The 21,719-nt window shown below is 41.7% G+C and overlaps 2 protein-coding genes across 2 annotated transcripts in view; one reads left to right on the forward strand and one right to left on the reverse strand.

Annotated features, from left to right (window-relative positions):
- Positions 1–1,362, forward strand: part of TRIM71 (tripartite motif containing 71, E3 ubiquitin protein ligase) — a 14,286-nt gene extending 12,924 nt beyond the window's left edge. The window contains exon 3 of the mRNA XM_010007613.1: positions 1–1,362. This exon is cut by the window's left edge and continues 137 nt beyond it. Coding sequence (XP_010005915.1) covers positions 1–1,309 — 1,309 coding nt within the window. The 3' untranslated portion in view covers positions 1,310–1,362.
- Positions 1,363–10,752: 9,390 nt separating this feature from the next.
- CNOT10 (CCR4-NOT transcription complex, subunit 10) overlaps positions 10,753–21,719 on the reverse strand; it is a 34,738-nt gene continuing 23,771 nt past the window's right edge. The window contains exons 13-19 of the mRNA XM_010007614.1: positions 21,253–21,333; positions 16,509–16,622; positions 14,845–14,975; positions 14,125–14,160; positions 13,890–14,017; positions 12,470–12,545; positions 10,753–11,047 (exon numbers count right to left, since the gene is read on the reverse strand). Of these exons, the coding sequence (XP_010005916.1) occupies positions 10,893–11,047; positions 12,470–12,545; positions 13,890–14,017; positions 14,125–14,160; positions 14,845–14,975; positions 16,509–16,622; positions 21,253–21,333 (721 nt within the window). The 3' untranslated portion in view covers positions 10,753–10,892. The remainder of the gene's footprint in view (positions 11,048–12,469; positions 12,546–13,889; positions 14,018–14,124; positions 14,161–14,844; positions 14,976–16,508; positions 16,623–21,252; positions 21,334–21,719) is intronic.

Consider the following 21,719-nt stretch of genomic DNA (forward strand, 5'->3'; position numbering starts at 1 on the left):
TCGGGACCGCATGCTGGCTCAGGTGCAGGAGCTGAAAAGTGTGAGAGGCCTTCTCCAGCCGCAGGAAGACGACAGGATCATGTTCACTCCCCCTGACCAGGCGCTGTACATGGCCATTAAATCGATGGGGTTTGTCAGCAGTGGGGCTTTTGCTCCTCTGACCAAAGCCACTGGGGAAGGCCTTAAGCGTGCACTGCAGGGCAAGGTGGCCTCTTTCACAGTGATAGGGTATGACCACGATGGCGAGCCTCGCCTGTCGGGAGGTGACATGATCTCTGCGGTGGTGATGGGCCCGGATGGAAACCTTTTTGGGGCAGACGTCAGCGATCAGCAGAACGGGACCTACCTGGTCAGTTACCGCCCACAGCTGGAGGGAGAGCACCTGATATCTGTGATGATGTGCAACCAGCACATTGAGAACAGCCCCTTCAAAGTCGTGGTGAAGTCCGGGCGCAGCTACATCGGCATCGGGCTGCCGGGGCTGTCCTTCGGCAGCGAGGGGGACAGCGACGGCAAGCTCTGCCGCCCCTGGGGGGTCAGCGTGGACAAGGAAGGCTACATCATTGTTGCTGACCGCAGTAACAACCGCATCCAGGTGTTCAAGCCGTGCGGGACCTTCCACCACAAGTTTGGCACGCTGGGCTCGCGGCCAGGCCAGTTCGATCGCCCGGCTGGCGTGGCCTGCGACGTCTCGCGCAGGATCGTCGTGGCCGACAAGGACAATCATCGCATCCAGATCTTCACGTTTGAGGGGCAGTTCATCCTGAAGTTCGGGGAGAAAGGAACAAAGAACGGGCAATTCAATTACCCATGGGATGTGGCCGTCAACGCAGAGGGCAAGATCCTGGTCTCTGACACGAGGAACCATCGCGTTCAGCTGTTCGGGCCCGACGGGGTGTTTCTTAACAAGTACGGCTTCGAAGGGGCGCTCTGGAAGCACTTTGATTCCCCCAGAGGTGTGACTTTCAATCACGAGGGCCACTTGGTCGTGACAGACTTCAACAACCACCGCCTGCTGGTCATCCACCCCGACTGCCAGTCGGCGCGCTTCCTGGGCTCGGAGGGGACGGGGAACGGGCAGTTCCTGCGCCCGCAGGGTGTGGCGGTGGATCAGGAGGGGCGCATCATCGTGGCCGATTCCAGGAACCACCGAGTGCAGATCTTCGAGTCAAACGGGAGCTTCTTATGCAAGTTCGGCGCTCAGGGAAGCGGCTTCGGTCAGATGGACCGTCCTTCGGGTATCGCCGTCACCCCTGACGGCATGATCGTCGTGGTCGACTTCGGAAACAATCGCATTCTCGTCTTCTAGTCTGTGTTTGAATTAGGAAGAAACTGTCTCAGGGAAATTCTTCTAAGAGAAAATGAAAAAAAAAAATACAACGTTGATTCAAACCTACCTCATCTTTAATTTTTTTACAGATGAATGTACTTAGCTTTTGTGCAGGGAGTGAGCCTGTAAAGTTAAATTCTATCTACCTCATTGTCCTCCCTTCCCTCCCTGGTTTATCTCCCCCTTCCCATCCCCACACACTTACAGTTCAGAACGTTTTACCTCTTTCCCCCTCCCATGGGGTTTCATGCACAAACAAGTGTTGCTGTGCTGCACATTAGGTGGTTTGTGTGGTGCATTCTGTAGACTAAGCCAAGAAAGGCTCTATGTAACTTTTTTTAATGGAGAAAATGGGTAGTAGGCGTTAGTAGAGAGTTGGTATTCTTGACCATACTGCAGTTCTGTGGGTCGGGACTATGGGAGGGGGGACTTTTGTTTTTTTTGAATTGCTGCTGCAGCAGAGAACTTTTTCCTGTTCTCCTTTTTATACCTCAGTGTGTTTGATTTACTGGTGAGCACAGCGTCTTTTGTTCCCAGACAACTTTGAACCTTTTGTGAAAGTGAGTGGGATTCACTCGCTGGGAAGAGTTAAGTTTGCATCTTTTTGGCATTTCTGTGTACTTTTTTCTGAAACACAGTAATCCAACAGCACAAAGCGAAGCTGATGAAAATGCACAAATTCTTTAAGTTTAAACCAAATTGTTCATTGAAGTGGCTTAGTGCAGTCGTTGTAAAGTTTAGATAAAAAGCAAGGCTTCCTTTAATATATCCTGTCATTGAGTATTTCTTTTTACCTTTTCACCAGAAAGCTAAGTTAGTTTTATAAAAGTTGCTGTTTCTTTTATCAGTGCACCTGACCTGGATAACAGAAGAGGCTACAAGGAACATGGAGACAGGGAAAAATCAAACCCTTTTGTTTTACTTTCTTGTGAAGTTACTAGCTTTTTTGCCCCTCCCCATAGAGAGACTTTAAGGGAATAACATTTGGATTTGTTAGAGCAGAAGTGGTACCTCTTTCCAAAAGTTAGAAATAAGCACAGCTTTGGAGATTTCAGGGTGTGTTTTGAATAAGTCAACAGGTTTTTTGTTTAAAGAGAATTGCAATAACTCAATTTTTTTTCACTTTCTGGATTCCCCAAAGAGCTGGACTGAAAATTCAGGAAGGTCTACTGTAGCTTTTAGGGTGGGGTGGGCCTGTAGCTTCATGTATCTCTTGATCTAGATCTAAGTGACGAGTTACCAGTACCAGCATAAGGCAAACTGCATCAAGATGAAACTTTGCTGCTTCTTTTCAGGGCAGTACCAAAGAATTCTGTGTAAAACAGATAAATAGATATATGGTTCTTAAAAGCTTGGAGGCTGGGGAAAGTTAGACCTTTTGGGGATATAAAAACAGCTTTACAGAGAAGCAGAAACATGTTAGGAGAACAGAGATTCTCTTGAGCACAATGTGACTCATGAGTCCCTGGACATACTAAGTTTTATGCTTCAATTTCTTGCATTCCAGTTGAGCTGTTAATGCAGATACCACCTTTACAGAGCTGTTGTTTCACCCTCTGGAGAAGGCCTTTGGTGGCAAAAGAGTGGTTATTGTAGGGAACAGAGGACTTCTTCTGTCTCTCTGCAATGGAAAGTATTTATCAGTAAATGCCATGGGATTTACCTTAATGTTTGCAAGAGCAGATCTCTGAAACATAAGGTTGTTATCAAAAACTCTGAAGAGTCTTGACCATCCTCCAAGGAAAGGGTTCATCTCATTGCCAGCCACCATGCACAAAAGTGACCTGAGATTGAAAGGCTCTTTAGAAGTTAGTAAGAAATCACAAGGTGCACTTTCCTTCTTGCTGCTTTTCCCCTCCAAGGAGTGTTAACTTTCTGGGTTTTGTAGAAATAATGATGCTGTGTGCAGACAGCTGCCACATAAGAGGAGGCTTAAACTAAAGGACCAGAAAGACTGATCTGGGAGGTGGCAAAACCTCTTGAAAGAAGAGTGAAGAAAAATACCTAAATTAAATAAGATAAAATAACTGTGCTGCCTTTCAGCCAAAGCCTCAAGGAAGCAAACTCTTCAAAGAAGTATGTTTCAGTTAGGCTTAACCTTAGGATAGCATGGTTTAAAAATAGTCTTTAAAGGATAATCTTTTATACAGATGTCTGTCATTAAATTTGTGTGGCTACTCAAGATGTGGATATGAGAGAAAGCTAGTTTACCTTCAACTTCAAGTTCTGCTTGTGTTTATGTCTCCCTTCTTAGGGGTGGCCTGTAGTTGTGACAGATGTCCATGCTTGTCTTGTACTACTCAGTCCAAGAATTATTTGCAACTTGGGCTGTGAAAACTAGTAGCCTGCAAGATCTAGATACCAAAGAAAACTGGTTTTAAAAGCTTTAATGTTTAGTTTGCAGTGTCCTTGCATTTCTCCTATCATGCTATAATAAAAATGCCAGGTCTGTTAATGCCTTGACTGGAGTGGCTGACAGTGTTGGACTATGCTAGAAAAGCTCTCATGCTTTAATGCCTGTTGGGTTCTGCCCTTCTCTGGGACTAGAAGGGAGTTATTTTCCAGGCATTAAAAAAAAGTGTGCATTCAGGATTGTGTTGGAACTGCAGAAACCTTTTTGCCCCCCCTCCAGGCTGCACCGTGTACTAGGTGAGGGACACTGAAGTTGCCCTTTGCTATTTTGTATGGAGCCATTGCACAAAACCCTAGCCCAGCTCTCAAGGAAGAGGAATGATGTTAACTCTTTCTAAGTTGCTGTCTATTTAATCCAGTGGGATTTGCTTACAAACCAAACCTCAAATGTTAGACCTCATGTGTTGGGGAGCTTTTTCGTTTCAAAAACACTACAATTTAGCTACCCAACAGAATTCCTTATCTTTGTCATAGATAGTGCTAAGCACAGTTGGTCTCATTGAAAAGTGGTAGTGTAGCTTATAAAATGGAGTGGTTTATATGCAACAAAAGTAAGTAGTGATAATATACAATGCCAACATCAGATGCCCCATGGGGGCTTATGAAAAAGTAACACTGTAACTTCAGAGATTCAAACCTAGCTCTGTTTTTCCATATGTGTTCTCAGGCTATGCATGTTCTCAGGTTAATGCCCCAGGATCATCATATGTAGTGAAAGTGTGCAAAGAGAAAAGCAAGGCTTTGAAGCTGGATTGTAAACTGCACAAGCATTCAGAGTAATCTTCTGAACTAGTGGAAATGACCTAGAGAAGGGCAAGGTGAGCTTGTGCCTCTTTCTTTTAGCTCTGACGTTGGGGAACAACAGATATGGGTGACAGACCTGTCTACTAGAACTCCCAAAGGAATTTCACTATGCCAGGTTAAACCAGTGGCTCTCAGTAAGCTTTTTTGCTTGACAGAATGTGATCAGCAGTCAGTATGGCTGTTAAGGATTCAGCCTATGAAGCCATCTTGTTGTTTTTCAGAATTGTTTAAGCAGGAGCTTCAGTAGCAAACTGAAGCAGACTCAGTACTTGATAATGCAGGTCCTTGAGATAATTCACTCCTTTTTATTTAGTTAGTATGTTTTAAGTGTGACTTATTTAAGGAAGCTCATAAACCTTAAACTTGTAAAGAAAGCAAGGGATGAAGGACAACACCTGAAAATCAATGCATATATTTGGGCCGGATGTAACCGAGTTAGGAGAAAGAAGAACAGGGCATTTGGATGCAACATTCCCTTGGAATTGCAAGAGAATGGGCTCAGTTTGCTATGATGCAGTTAAACCAAAATTAAATTCTAAAGAGCAGGTTTATAGGCTTGTCTTGCCATACCTTTGATCATATGATTTTTTGTTCAGTTTTGTTATTAAAAAAAGTGCCAAAGTGTTTTGGTAGTGTTGTTTTTTTCTTAGTTTTGTTTTGGGGTTGTTGTGTTTGTTTTTTTAAAAGGAGTGTAAGCCAAATGGTGCCAAAAGGTAATAGGGTATTTAAAGATAGAGATATTTAGACAAACAGTTTGGAGCTGTATAAAAAATGAACACTGGTACTTAGACAAATATTGTACCTTTGGTCTTTGAGTCCTTGGGAGTTTGAAACCCAGTTTGCTGTGGTACAAAATGCACAACTAGAGATGCCACTATTTTTTTCCTGAAGCTCTACCTCACTTTGCAGAAGTAAATCATCTACCTCAATTTAGAATCAAACAGGTTTGAGAAATAATTGGGAATCTGCCTGGGGGAAGGATTAATCCTGCCTGTTGGACAAGCATTTTAATTGAAACAGAAATACTAAGTGTGTACAATGTGGTGACTTCTTGCTTTTGCTTGGCTTTTTTTTTTTTGCTGCCTGCCCATGGAGATATTAAGTTGCCCTTGCTAGAGAATCTGTAAATGAAACCAAATGTTCATATGCTTGGGCAAACTGGAGGGAGATACCTGAAACACTTGAGTTTGTTCTGTTTTCACTATGAGTATGGAAATGTAACCTTTTTTTCAGTATTATGACACTACTAGTTGACATGACATCCTTAATGTTCATTTGCAGTGTTCTTATGTCCATAAGACCTTTAGGTCTTCTCTCTACAAGAGAAAAACTTTTATGCATGCCTACAGATATGTCCCGTTTGGAAAGACTGATGTTATGATTGCTGTAAACACAATGCTATACCAAATGCTTGAAGGGAATAAGATCCTGATATTTTTTTGACTTGGTGATTGTACTAGTAGCTTTCATGACTCAATGGAATTTTTTCCACCATGACAAAGCGACCAAGTTCCTATTCCTGGAAGGCAGTTTAGTTTCATTCTCAGGAGAGGCAGTTTAAAACCAGTATGTTGGAGTTGTATGCAACTTTGATCGTGACATGCAACGTGCCCCTTGTTTTAACTGTGGAGTAAAGTTGCAGAAGCACATTTTCAGATACTATATTTGCAAAATCTTTTTTCCTCCCCTGCTCATATTAGGGGGTGATACAAGTGGGTACAGGCGACCCCTAGTAACCATAGGCTGTGTTGGTTTTGGTAAATGTTATGGTGGAAAATGTACATTGATGTCTCTAAGTGATCTTACGGGTTAGCGAGCCAGACTGGCATCTTTTTCCATCATTGTTTAACCAATAATGGTTCTAAAAATCTTTGTGTACCTGCATGGTCTTAGACCTTCTATTAATGATTGTATCAACTTACAAACTCAGGTAGATAATTTTTAAAGCTCTTTTCATAGAGCCTTACTGACTGAATGTTAAGTGTCTGTGTAGTGCTGTAGTTAAGTAACTTCCTTTTGAACTACCAGACTAGTTTAAAAAAAAAGTCCTTTTATAGGTTTGTAGAGTACTTTTCAGACAACGTAGTTTTTCCTTCAGAGGGAGAGAGGTCTTTCTGGGTTTTGTTTTTAGTTTCTTATCTAAGATGATTAAAAAGGTTTTAACTAGTTTGTAAGGTGTGCTTAGTCACCTGAGTTGGTGGGGGTTTCTTACTGTATGTGACTCTTGTTTGTACTGTGCATTACCTGTCATGCGCTGCTTGGTTTGTGCACGATTCATGGGAGTAGCGAGGGTGTTGGAACACATGCCTGCAATTTAAGTCAAGTAGAAATTGGAAGCCTTGAACAAAATGGAGGCCATCCACATTAAACCAATTTCACAAATGTGCATTTTTCTAGTGTATTTGACTGTAGATGTATGGGCCTGTCTCACACTGGTAATTAAGTTCAAGTAGTGTTGCCTCGGTGCAGGTTTGCATCAGGATTCAGAAAGATTGTCAGTCCTTGGACATGAGACATCTTGAGTAATTTGTTTTTTGTAGGGTTTATTGTCTAATGCAGTTGTTTCTTTTCTACTTTGGTGATTAATCATGTTGCTCTCCTCATAATAATAAAAATGTCTCAGCAGGACAGACAGTGCTCTGCTTTTAATGAGCTGCTCAGAGCTTTTTGTATCTAATTAATGAAACAGGCTGTGACAAGAACTTTCATGCTCCAAAAAGGGCATCACATTTCTACTTGACCAAAAAAAAAAAAAAGATGACGCTTTTAGATGTCAGATACTGAGTAGTGCAGAGAAGAAAGCATGACAGGTTATGTGCAAACTTTAACGTAGAAGAAGTGAGCAAAATGTTTGAACCCTTGTGTTTAATGGAGGCTTCTGAATGTATCTTTGTGGTCCATAGGGAAGGCTGAAGGATGTAGCAAGGAGATGATGTATCAGCTACTGGCAGCCTTAAAACAAAGTCAGTGTCTCTCTGGACTTTAAAAATGTTCCTATGCAGTTTATTTTATTTTTGTTTAATCAAATAAATGTGAGGTTTTTTCATGGCAAATCTGTGTATGTGTGTCTGTATTGCCCAGCCAAAGGCTTCTCTTCTGTCAGGATCCAAAAAAAGAAAAAGCATTTGCCCAAGTTTGAACCCGGCTGCCTCCAGATGGTGGCTACTGAAACCTTTAACCAGGGGCACCTGCTTTGAAAGGGTAGAGAAGAAATGTTGGAGTGCTACAGAGGGAAGTGTTTCTTTTGTGGTTTTTTGGTGTGTTGCATTTGTTTGTTTTTAGGGAGTGGTTTTGGTGCAGCGTTGCACTCCTCACTGGCTGCTCCATTAAAAAACGGCCTCACTGTCTTGACTGGGGGGAAGAAAGTTTGATACTGGACTCACCACTGTACTCCCTGCAGCTTTCCAGTATTTTACCAGGAAGTTCCTGGTTTTAACCTTACTAGATCCATTTCTAGGTTTCTATTTCTTTGCCTTAGCAACTGTGAAAGTAATGCTTTTTCTGAGTGGTGAAGCAAAGGCTCCAGAACACCAGCAGTGTAAGTCAGGTAAGCAGAAAAGGTGCTCTTTTCCCTTACTACTTTGGAAAAGGTTTTGAAAATAAATGGTGAGCAGGGGAAGATGCTCTTCAAGTACATTTTGAGAATTAAGGCTGGTAACTGAATTACCAGCATGAGCAGAAATGGAGGTGGCTTCTAGTTTCCAAAAGTGCTAATTGTGCTGGAACTCCAAAGCCTGAGCTGTGTAAAACTGACTGCCCAGCACTGTGCTGTGCTCTGCTCTATCCATGAAAATCCTTGACCAGACCATCATTCTTTCTTGCTGCTGGAGCAGCTGGCAATAATGTCAGCACAGATATTAGTTCCAGTTGAAAAGATGATGCTGTGAAGGAGGGGGAAAGGCTGCTCAGGTGAGTTTGAAGACTAACTTGGCCAGATTTGTGTGGTATTCATCAGTATTATCTTGGCTTTCCCTGTGCTCTCTCTCTGAGGAAGACTAGCACCTGGAAGTTCATTGAGCACCATGAGATGGCTCTGGATGCTGCTGAGCAAGTGTTGTACAGTTCTTGTACCATGGCACATCCTTCTCTCTCTGTCATCTCCTTTGTTGTCAAAACCTTTAGGTCTGAATCCACGTCAGCATGCTGGCAGGTAGGCAGCAGGGGTTACCTGCACCTGTGGTGCTTGGGGGCAAGGGGAGAGCAACCACAGATCCCTTTCTCCTGTTGTGGAGATAGTAGCCAGTGCATGCCTGTAGTGGGGGTGAGATCCAGGCTGGTTGGGATTGTGGAGGCAAGTGGGGAGAGCAGGAGCGGGACAGCCTTTCCTTCAGAAGTGACCCAAACCAAACATAATGATTCTTCCAGTTTACTATCCTGCTCCTACTGCTTTTACAACAGGACAGCTTGCAGTTGTACTTGCCTTCAATGCTTCGTTTTACAGTGGGCTCGGGTGCACTGCCACAGATGGAGATAGGTCCTTGACTGCCCTCTTAGTAGAGGCGTTTTGATACTTTCCCCTTCTGTTAACTATGCAACCCAGGAGCTGAAAGTCGCCACCACCATCCCTCTCTTCAAGTAGCAGCGACATAGGCAGGGCAGAAAACCAACCCGAGCTGCCGTGGTCGCTGTGGGTGCCTGAAGGCAGGAGAACAGCCAGTGTGAGGGCAGAGCTGAAAGCTCCTGCGCACATGCAAATGGAGCTGCGATAAGATGTGCTGTATCTGGGAATAACAACTGCATCCTTCATGGAGCCTCGAGGGGAGCGCTGGGGGGAGCCGGGCCCGGCCCGTTTGCATCTTTTGCATGTGAATGCCCCACATTCCTGGGGGGGTGGGGAAGGGCAGAGAAGAATCTTCTCTATTCAGAGCCCAGGACCACACAGCGAGCATCCTTAACCTTTTTGTATTTAATCAATCTACTTTGACTTGACTGATGTATCAACTCCCTTTCTCTTGTCGTTCAGAAAGGTGATCTCCATGCATTTTTTTTTTACTGTGGAGTTTTAATTCCTACACAGTTTGCCCCTACCTGAAAACAGAGCTGAAGCTGCCTCCTAGAGCGCTAGAGAAAATACTGGAAAAGTCATCTGCTTGCTCATTATGCTGAAAGCTTTGAAAAGCAGAGAAACCAGCTACCTAACAGATGAGGCTTAGAAGCAGGTCTCAAGCTTTCTGTTGTCCTGTTTCATGATGGTTAGTTGAGGGGACACAGACTCATTCTACACCTTGCACATGGGCTAATAAGTTCTTCTATTAGTTGTGACTTGTTTGTTCATATTCCTGAGTGCAAAACCAGGCCTGTCCTCTTTTCTCTGCATCTGGGCTACCTAATGCTCAAGTTACTGAGAGCAGAATCTGTAAGGTCTGCATCCCAGGTGGCCACTTAGAAGTGTGACCTTCCTCGTGACTGGAGGCAAAGTACAATGCTAGGGACACAAGGACGGGAGCTGAGACTAGAGGGTATCAGAGCAGGCTCAGAACAGCTGAAATGGCATGAAACAGCCAGGAAGGAGAAGTGAGGAAAGGGTGATGGCTCATCTCTTCTCCTGTGCTCACAAAAAAAATAACCAGAGTGTTTGTTTTTTTTGGTGTGGGTTTTGTTTTTGCTGCCTGGGCTCTTGGCCCTTGCATTGAACTCTTGAGGCAGGAGAAACAGGCAGATCCCCTCTAGTTTATGGTAGAGCAGCACTGCAGCCTACAAGCAGGAGCAAGGGCCACATCCCAACCTCCCCTGTCCCTGCTCTGGTGCAGCCTATTGCAAGACAACAGATGCTCACTGGCTGTGAGCAACAGCCCCAGCTCACTCCCCTTCTCACTCAGACTTCTGCCTTCTTGCTAAAACAAAATCAAAAGCAGCAGAGACTGGCTTTTGTGCAAGTGTGAATTGTATTAATTATATATATGAATTAATGACAATTGTCACTGTTGCATAGCAGGGTGCTGCAGAGTGATGTCCTTATATCACAACCTTTTAGATCCTTTCAGGCCAGCAGCAGGAGAGAAAGATTTGGAAGACACTGCTAACCAGAGGAAGCTCAGATGAGGTGGGGGAATCTTTCACCTTTGGTTATGACCTGCAGGCATAAAGCTCTTTTCCTTCTAACTAAGGCAATGTGCCTGTATATGCCTATACATATACACATTGAAAACAGATACCAACCTCTTTTCCTTTATGAAATTACCTTCACAAACACCTCCAAGTATGTCTTTTTGTTTACATGTTTTATTAAAAATTTACATAAATGAACACACTCCAGCAATTGGGGTATGCAGGTGTCCTAGGTTAAAAAAAATATACAAAATCCCAAGCCCCCAAGGGCAGGGCAGCAGCCAGGCAGAGCATGACCTCACTTCCTTTGAACAGTAGTGAAAGCTGGCATCTGGATGGGCTGGATTGAGTGGACTGGCTGGAACACTGGCTTCTTCCGCATGTCGGAGAGTGTCTTCACAGAAGGGAGAAGCTGGTTTCTCTTGATGATCTGCAGTGCCAGCTGTGTGTTACCTACAAGACCATTTTGGAATTTAAAAAAAAGTACTTTTGTATGACTTAGGAGTTGCTGTTCTCAGAACAGAGCTGACAAGCCAGCCCTGGCCCCCAGGCCATGTACACTAGTAATCTTCCCATTCAGTAAAATGCTGATGTGGATGTGAAGAGTATTAGATGTAAGTAAATTTGAAACTCCAGTATGGTTTGATTCTACCTATTCTTAGCTGAAAACATAAAGCTTGAACCTCATAACCTAGGTAAACCTATTTAAAACATGTAGTTAAACAAGAAGTCTAATTTTCAGCTGTATGCATGGCCCATCAAATAAAATATCACTATAAACAAGGAAATTATTCTTTGTTAGAAATTAAACCTATAAAATTGTAGGAGAAAACCTAAGATCTGACTAGAACATTTCTCCTTATCACTTTTCTTTCACTAAAGTTTTAGTGCCAGAAGAAAAGTTCCATTTTGTTGCCATTTATAGAACAAAAACTGTTTGTAAGCTCCTTTTGGTTATATACTTAGAAGGAGGTGAGAAACATAAATCCCACTTGCTACTCTCTTCTGCTCTGTACGATTTTGTTGCAGAAAGAAAGGTTTTCAGAATTCCAACTTAGAAATATCTTCCTACAAAAAGCTTTGTAGAAGTCTCAATTTGTCTACAAATTCTGAAGCCTGTCTGCAGTGCGAGACAACTGAAGGAGAAGCAGCACACTAGACAGTGCACACACTCAGGTATCAAGGCTGAAAGGGGCACAGGTCTGACATCACAACAGCCTCCATGGAGCAGCTGCACCAGTCTCCTCACACTGCAGAATTCAAGTGCAATCTTTCCAGTTTCCCTTTAGGTGGAGGTTTTTTATGCCTGTGCAAACATAGTGAACCTTCAAAATGAAGGACTTTGGAAGAGAGAGCTATCAATATCACAAGCTTTGCTACAGTATTTGCTACCTAAGCCTTGACAGGGCTTCTATAGGAAACTTGAATTGCAGTTGTCTTTTAATGAAAAGCCTTTCAAGCCCTCTTTATACTGGACAAAAGTCTTCAGCTAGGAAGATGAATGTTTAGGAAGTCAGGAGTGGGAGTGTGTAAGAACAGGATGGCAATAAACAATGGAAATTGAGGTGTGGATACATAAATCCATAGCAATGTAGAATGGAGACAGAGCCTAAAGGTTGTCATTCCAAATAGTGGCACAACTCTATAAAGCTTAGGAATGATAACCACTATCCTTTTCATCCCCTTGTAACCCAAATCTAGGTGGACAAAACATTTCCAAACTTAAGAACTTGTTCTAGTATTTGCCTATGGGGGTTAGCTGTAAGTGTCAAGGAAAAAAAAGTGTTAAAAATGGCAAGTTACAGTCAACATTGCAGCTTACATGTAAAATTAAGGGTTTTACTGCTGGCAACAAAAATTAAGTCAATTCCTTACCGTTTTGTAATTCAAGATATACAGCCAGCAGAATAGCCTCTGGAGGGATCTCTTTGGGGTGGATCAGTGAAGCAGCCTTATTGAAAAAGAAGAGGAGATTGGAGAGATAAAGTGCTTAAGAGCTTGCTCAAAGCAAGCATCCCTTGACAAGACTGGTACCATAATCTTAGCTAACAAAACCAAAAAACAATTTGTAAGCTAAGATTAGATTTTTCAAACTAATACACTCAGGTTTATGCATGCAAGGAGAGACTGAAAGATTATCTGCCTTGCAGGATTGTTTCACACTAATTAGCAGCACCATCTGCTGTATACTTATTAACATAAGTGTCTGTAATTCCAATCTACTGTGATTTAATGGTGAGGTGACAGGTGAAGAAGGTAACATCCACTGCTCCAAAGTTCAGAATATAAAGTTAACAAGGATTGTTCATGAGCTTTCCATATACAAATATTTTTCAGCTATGAAGTCAATTAACTTGTTGCAAACACACAGACCTACTGCACTTCATATCCACAGATGGCCTTGCACTCCTTTGGACTTTATACACGTGCTACAGAGCTCAAGCACAGACTCCTACCAAAACCTAGGAAGCCTTGGGAGGAAAAAGAACAAGACAACTGCCTTAAGCTGTTGAAAACTTCACAAATTTTGAACCTGTTCACCTGCACAACTACTAAGTAGAAATTTGGAAGACTGCTGTTTCAGTCTCCAGCTCAACAATGCATTTGAGTAGTCTTCCTGACAGACAGGGGCCAGTCTCCTTTTGGTGGTGCCCAGTAATAGGAAAAGAACAGTGGATATAAGCTAGAACATAGGAAGTTCCACCTCAACATGAGGAGAAACTTCTTTACTGTGAGGGTGATGGAGCACTGGAACAGGCTGTCCAGAGAGGTTGTAGAGTCTGCTTCTCTGGAGACTTTCAAAATTCATCTGAATGTGTTCCTGTGTGGCCTGCCCTAGGTAAACCTGCTCTGGCAGGGAGGTTGGACTAGGTGATCTCCAGAGGTCCCTTCTAACCCCTAATATTCTGTGATTCTATGATTCTAAGTAAACTCAAGGCCTCCAAGAACTTTCTCCTCAGATTTAACAACTACTGTTGGACCATTAAAAATAAAGCCCAAAACTTAGAAAGAGTGAAAAGGCTTCCTAGTAACATTCCATTGTTTTGACAAAATTTAGAGAAAAAAAAAAAAAAGCTTCCCAGAGTGGTACTGAACTAGTTTACACAAGTAAGAACTTCGTAATCCTTTATGTTACTAATATAGATTGGTTCATAAAGACAGAAGAGAGCCTCATCTCAGCAAAGTCTGCAAGTCAACCCAAGCTATGAAATCACCAGGATTTGCTGTGATCTGAAAGGCACTTGGAAGGCAGGACATTTGAGCCTAAAGCTGTCTTAAGATTTGTTTCTCATACCTGATGAAGACACTTGCGAGCTTTGTCATATTCACTCCTCAGACAGTAAGCACTTCCAAGGTTAAACAACATCATTGTTCGCGCCGATGTGACCGAACTGGGGTAACACTGGGGGGTCTGCTTGCCAGCTGCAATAAAGGAAAAAAATACAAACATTCTTTTTTCCCTTACACTTTTGTTCTGAACTGGCCAAAGAAGTATCTGCACTCTACCGAATACAGTGGTTGGTACTTACAAGATTCCATCGCTTCATTCTCTCCTTTGTCAGACCCTACAGAGAAGAAAACCCCACAAAAATGTTCCATGAGCTTTTTTAAAGCTTATTACAAAAATAACAAAGATACACATTTGCTTCTTTCTTCATGGTCTGACATTAAAGAAGGAAAACGTATCAGTTTGCTCCAGAGATTATGCCATTTAAGATTTCCTGTCTTTAATGTTTTGCTTCTACATCTGCAGATGTGTACAGAACACACACTCCCAAGTGGAAGCACTGCAAGAAGCCTAAGATGCAGATTAACTAAGTTCTCCCTACTCCTCTCTCACTAAATGCAATAAATAGACTATACTGGTACACCGAACCCTGGTTTAGAGACTAAAAAGCTGGAAGGGAAGGTATGAAGCCCAAATTTAACCACAATTGCACATTTAACAAAAGCAGCTTTCAAAAGTTGCCTTCAGACAAACCAGAATGTTATAATATGCAGTTGTATTTCTGTGACAGAATTAGCCATTTCAAAGGAATGACAAACATGCAAAAGGCAAACCAAAGACAAAGTAGGAACCAAAGCCAGGAAAACAAAAGCACAACAACAAAAGCACAAACAAAAAACCCCAAATGACCTATGGTCTTAAAACAAAATGTCTTAATCACCATTATATTTGTATATAGAAAGTTACAGCAGGAAGGCAGCTGAAAGCATAACGAGTTCTAAAGAAGTGTGGATTAATTAACCTTGATCCTGCTCATTGGAAGAGATCCCAAGGGAAACATCAGTGACGTTCTCAGGGTTCAAGTGAGTGATGGCATCAGATATTCTGTCTAGAGAGATGAGAGCTTCTGCTGCATACAAATGCCCAAGAAATCTACAACAGCAAAGGGTTAGGCACAAATGTCAGTGTAACAATGCCCACATTATCCATCCACAGATGGATACATCTATAATTTGAGGTGTTAAGTGACTTTACATTCAATAAAAATCAAACTAATTATGTAAGGTAGCTGCATTTTTCAGAACATCAACTATACAGGCCTGTCCCTGGGGTACAAACACCTTTCCAACTGCAGGTTTTGCAAAAGGATTAAGCAAGTCTGATGTTTCACACTTGTAGTTCAGCTGAGGCAATCAGAAGCTTTCCTTTTCAACTTTGGAATAGAAAGAATTGTGTCAAACGAGAGTGGTTGGTCTGCAAATACTTAATCAAACAAAAACTGAGCAAAAAAGTTCATGCTTGTTCCATGCAGCTGTATACAGTACACTTCAGACTGACTGTATAGTTAGTTGTAATGAATTACAAAACATCAGGTAAATACAGTTATCCAAAATCATTTATGTAATTTAGATCTGATACAGTAAACATAACTGTATACATGCAATTTATTTTCTTAAGGAACTTTCTTAAGAAAACAGAGCAGTTCAATATTCCCAATCTGCACAAAAGCCTAGTTTCCTGAGACCAAGATACATGTTCTTCGTCTTTGAAAAAAACTGATCTAACATTTCTTGCACTACATAATAGTCACACTGCCTTCTACAAAATTATGTATTACCTTACAAACTCCTCTAAATTCTTGCATATACAATGACTGTGCAAAAAGATGAGCTTCTGCAGTACTCTGAAGCATGGGAGCCAAAGAATTTTAATTGGCATGAACCATTTTAGTGTATGCTGCCAGCATATAAAAATAAGCACAAGTTAGCTTGCTTTCCACAACTACCTTACCAGTCTTGAAAAAAATACTACCATAAAGACCTCTGCTGTATTTTATCCTGTTTATACCACAGGGATTAAATGCACAAACAAGGTCAGAAGGATGAGGCAAAAGTTGCCTTTTTTGAATTTGCAGTGATGTATGAGAACTGATGCATAGAAACAGAATGAGCTTTGAACATTTTGCCAAAAAAATACAATGCCAAATGAGAACTGAAAAAGAGAAACTGAGGAATAGAACCTATATAAACAACAGCAGCAGGTGAAGTGACAGCCCTGCACATCCAAGATCTGGTACCCTACTGACCAAGCAAACCTTCCCCTCAGAGGCTATAGTTTCAGCATTCCTGGCCCCTGTACTGTGCCAACACCAGCACGTGCAGCCCCACAGTGAAACAGGACAGAGACCTGACAGTCCTGTCACTGCGCAACACCCATGTCTGGAGATTAACAAATACCAACAAGAGCAGACATAAGATTCCAGATTACATGGGATTCATACGCAAAGGAGGGGACTCACGTTCCTGTCTGTCAATGAACATTTAGTCAGTGCTTCAACAAGAACAGGAGCATGCCAAGCAATTCTTTGATACAGAACTGGCAAGCAGCTACAGACACTGGAAGCTTCAACTCACAACTCTTCAGCAAAAAGCAGGACTGAGAAATAAATGGCCATATCAGACTTACTTAAGAGACCCTGACAGCTTTGGTTGCTGAAGAAGTTTATCTGCGTGATTCAATGCCATGAGGTTATCACCCAAAGCCAGAGCCACGTAAGCACTACAGGCAAGTATTGAGCACCTGGAAGGAAAAAGAAAAAAAATATATTTAAAAAAAAAAAAAAGTGGGGGGGGAGAGGGACAAAACTATTATGTTAAATGAAAAATTCTGTGATCCCAAATGCAGCTTTAAGATGCACAATCTCCTGACACATTGTAGCGATCGATTAGGTTGTAACATATTCACACTTGTATTGTACAATGTTTGCACACAGGGTGACGGTAAACACTGGAGAATTTGGCGTTTCCAGCTTTGTGTTCAACTGAGAGCTGTAACCTGCTGCTGGGACTCTGACTGATACGTGGCATTTTGTTGCCACCACTGACTTTCTTATCCTTCCAAACCCACAGAATCTGTGACAGCTCCTGCAATGCAATCTGAACTACTTGCATTTTCCACCTTCAAACAATAACCCCACGCCAGGATGCCATCATTAGGCCAAGCTTCACACTTTGTAATAACTCCAACCCCCATGTCCCCAGACACAACACTTTGGGATACTTCCCACTTCGTAAGACATCAATCAGAACAGGCTGCCTTGTCCTCAAGCCTCTGCTCACCATAGGCTGTAATGCCTTGTTGTAAGCATGGACTCAGTCCTCCAGGGAGGAAGAATGGATCCTGTTAGCAGGGTCTCATGTTAGGAGTGATGGGAGAAGAGCCCTTGGCTCTCCTGCTGGCTGGTGGGCTATTACCACGCCAACCTTCTGGCAACTGTCAAGCCCACTTTTGGTCCAGCACTAAGTCATGTAATTTGTGGCAGGACCTGGGGTGCCTTTATTCCCCTTTCCCAGGAGGCATGCTCCTTAATTATGCACAAGGAGGATAAGCAACTTCTCCAGTGTTTCTCCCTACCCCCCACTTCCTCTCCACTGTGCCCAGATGTCACATCAAATCTGAACACATACAAAAGCCTGAGAGAGGGAGAGGAAAGCTTCCCCAGCTCAAGTCCCAAACCTAAAATATTTCTGAAAGGTTGCAACTGGGGAAGGGGAGGGAATGGAGAAGAAAGTCTTTGTAATAACAGCCTGCTTCTAACTAGCCTCTTTTTGTCTCTGCCTCAAGGAAGCACAGCTTTTAAAACCAGCAGAGATGCTACATGTCGCCAGCTAAACACCCTTAGACACAAGTCAAGGCTGCAGAGTTGGTTGGTGCTGCCCTTTTCATCACTGCACCTTCTATTTCTCCCACTTTTCAAAGCTTATTTTTATTTCTCAAAGTGTAAATTCAAACATAATACACACTCCAGTGATGCAAAAGGTAAGTCCAGCACAACTGAAACATACTCCTCTGCCCTAAGGTCTAGTCAGTGCTGAGTCACGTAAGAGCTGGCAAGATTCTTCAGCAAGAGCCATCTAGAGAAGAGGAAAATACTTTCTCCCTGGCAGGACTGTTCTTGCCCACTCGGATCCATTGTTGAGCCGGCTAAACCAAACACTCAGGAGACCTGACAGCTAATCGGAGCAGAAGAATTGCACCACAAGGGAAAAGACAAACTAGTTTTTCACCCCGGTCAGGATTCTGACAAAACTCCACAGGTCGCCTTTGAGCACCGCAGACTTCCAGCATCACTGAGCCTCTGCACGCCCTGAATAAAACTGCCTTTGCACTAGGAAAAAGAAAAATGTTTTTTTAACTGCCAGATTATGTCAAACAGCCTGTTGTGTAGGTCTAGGCAACAGGATTTGTCAGCCCACACTGACTGCAAGTTTACAGATCACAAACTCCACATCTGACTTGGCTTATTCCTCAGGCAAAGGGTGAGCCAGAGCAAATCCAGTTGTTCAAAACTTACTATCAAGGCACCAAAACCAGTGCTTCTAAACCATTTAGAGAACCAATCTGAAATAATTTAAAATAGCTAACTAAGCACAAAACAAGCTGTCTACCGTTTATGTTCCAATGCAGACAAAACAATCCCAACTATTAAGAAAAACAGACTGCAGATTGTGCTCCCTCAGTGGGAAAATTCAGCAGCAGCAAAGGGGAGATACAGGAGAACAATGCAGTGACTGACAGTGAGGAAGAAGAGTGGAACAGTCACAAGTGATAATAATTTTAAGTTTGCAGTATTGTGACAGGGTCAAACAGACCACTGCAATCTTTACATGTATAAATGAGGCAATACTAAGTAGGTATGGAAAAGAGACAAGGTATATTGGTGGGCAGTAGTGGTCCTTAAAGTATTACCTGTGAATTTATTAGCAGGGTCGGTGATGCTCTTGGAAATACTACAATACACACACTTCAAAAATAATTAAGTAAATAAAATAAAGCATAATGATGGACCAGATGGGGCCAATGGAAAGTCAAAAGAAAGAAAATACGGCAAAATTGGATCACATGTCTTCTAGCAATCCAAATCTATTCAAGACAAAGCAGTTCAAACTGTTCCTTTATCTGATGCTGCTTTGCAGGGGAAGATTAACATTTTCACACAAAGTTGTTCAATCTAGGGAGAAAAAGGCTACAACAAGGTCTGGTGCTATCCATCTCAGCTTTTACAATAAAATCCACAACATTTTCCAAATGCAGCACTGTGGTCTACCAGAACTCCTTTACTCTTGACATACCCTAGCAGTGTTGGGTTGTTCTGATGCAGTGAAACGTACCACAGGTAAAGAGCAGAGCAGGGGAATTGGCTTCTCAGAGGATGAGAAGAAGAAAGGAGTAGAATTGTTTAGAAGAAACTTGGAAGAAAGATCTAAAGTCCCTACTTCCTATGCACAAGCCCTTCACAATGTTTGGTGTCCTCAGACTCCTCCGCCTGTTGCTTTTGAAACCTTGCAATTGAGTTACTCCTTACTACGAGAACAGTCCGTTCAGCTGATTTGTGCAAAAGTACCAAACAATACATACAGCACATAAGCCTTTTCTACATGGTATTTTTAATTTTTACAAACAATAAAGTCAGCTAGTCATTTAAAAATCTTGTTTGGGTGTGCAACTATACAAAGTGGCACATAAAAAAACATGTAAGTTCCCCATTTCAGTTCTAGAAGCAATAAAGGTTTTTTAGTCCAGTTACTTAACAGGGAAAACTTAAATTTATTTGATAACTGTTCCTCAGGATAATCCTTGCCAACATTCAGTATTCTCTTACTTTTCCCTGATTAGACAAGAATTTTAATTCTCTCACATAGGTTAGTGAGCAAGACTACAGAAACATACTAACATTTGAGTGCAATGTATTTTGCTTTGCACAGGTATCTGCAGAAACCTAGAGACAGTTTTAACAGAATCACTCTAGTGCTGTCTCGTCCTCTAGATTTAACCACCAAAGCAAGCAGTGCAAAAAAAATATAAATAAATTATTTTCCTTTACTAATATGATGTTCTTTACCAGAAGCAGTGTCATTCTTGCTAAACTGGCAAGTTTTTCCTGATGTGTTGCCAGGTTTCATCAGTAGATAACACCTGATTGTGAATGAAAAGACTATGTCTTAAAAAAAATAAATAAAAATCACAATGTGACACCACGAAATTTTGACATGTAGCAACCACATTTTCAACAATCTGAAGGCAAAAAACCCAGAACAACCACAACCAACCCATATAAGTGTTTTAATCCACTGCTTTCTATTTCCAGTAGAACTTTGGTACCACTTCAGAATAAATAATCAAGGTCTCAGTAATGTCTCCTCACAGATTCCTGCTAAATGCTTTTAAATGAATACAAGTAGATTTGCTACACATAGTGGAGCAAAGTAAAGGTTAAGCTGGTCATTATAAAATATAGGTTACCTGGGGTTAGGTTGGAATAGAGTGTTTACCCAAGAGTTTAAGTGGGAAATTACTGTATGCTTTGTCTATAACGGAAACTTAAAACGGATTTATTTTATCTTAGCAGGTGCAAGCTTCACAGTAAGAGAGATTTTCAAGGGGCTGGCAGCCACCTGAAATAATTAACATCGCCAGCAAATTATAATCTTGTTGGGGAAAAATAAAGGGGCTTCAGATAACATGAAACTTATTTAGACACATGGGAGTCATTCTGTTTGGAGCACACTCAGAGTGCTAAGCAAGTTCAAGGATCTTTGCAAACACAAAAGAAGTCTAAAGTCAATTTTTACCTATGTTCTTCCACAGTGAGGAAATCAATTGCAATTTTTCATCCTATTTTATGCAAATTATGGGTTTACTTCTGCTGAAAGGAGCCCAGTTCCCATTCGAAACCAGCATAGCTACTTTTATCACTTTCATATTTTTTTTCCCATCCAAAAAGCACATCATGTTGTGGGGCCCAAGTTCCCAACTAGCCTTATCAAGGCCTTGAAGGGAAAAGGCACCATACAGCAATTTCCACCCCTTCCACCCATCACAATAATCACTGCAAGTTTTTTAGCTTTGCCATTTATGAGACTTAATTTTTTTTTTTTTTTTTCTCAATGTATAATGCTAAGCCTGTAACAGTGAGATCAAACAGAGCACTCTACCTTCCAAGTTGAAATTCTGGATGGTTTCTATTTGTTCAGACTCAAAGCACAGAGAAAAGGAAGCACATGCATTTGAAAAAAAGGCATCCTTAGATTAACAGTTACAATTCAATGTTGTAAATGTCTAAAAAAAAAAGCTAATAATGACCCCAGAATCACAGCACAATTTAAGAGGGGGCTCATTTGGTGGTGAATATTTTATATTATTTACTTACCTTAAATTTTCTAATTCCTGTTTCTTCAAAGGTGAAGAAGGTGGAGCTGCAATGAACTTATCCCCTTCATGACTTTTATTGCTAGAATAAAACCAATGTATTAATTATAGGGAGTGACTATAAATAAGAATTTTTTTAAAATCTCAGTGTAATAAGCATTGAAATTTATCCACTCTGTTTAAAAGGACAGCAAAATTCTATAGCTAAAAACAGGGAAATGAAGCTATGCAAAAATCAAAGCACATTCTTTTATCCTAACTGTTCTATTCAGGGAGTAAGAAGGGGGACAGTTGCTGAGAAGGATTTGACTGACAGACCAAACAACCGAGACCATTCTCCAAAGCCTGGAGATAATTTTGAGGTTCAGTGTAGGATAAGAACTTTAAATTGGAGAGATGCAGTACTTGCTGCAATTGTAGCCTCTCTTATTTAGCCTGTAAGAAAAGAAGTAAAATAGTTCTTTCCCT

The sequence above is a fragment of the Chaetura pelagica genome, unplaced genomic scaffold (genome assembly GCF_000747805.2).
Source record: "Chaetura pelagica isolate M959 unplaced genomic scaffold, ChaPel_1.0 scaffold10, whole genome shotgun sequence".
Taxonomy (NCBI): domain Eukaryota; kingdom Metazoa; phylum Chordata; class Aves; order Apodiformes; family Apodidae; genus Chaetura; species Chaetura pelagica.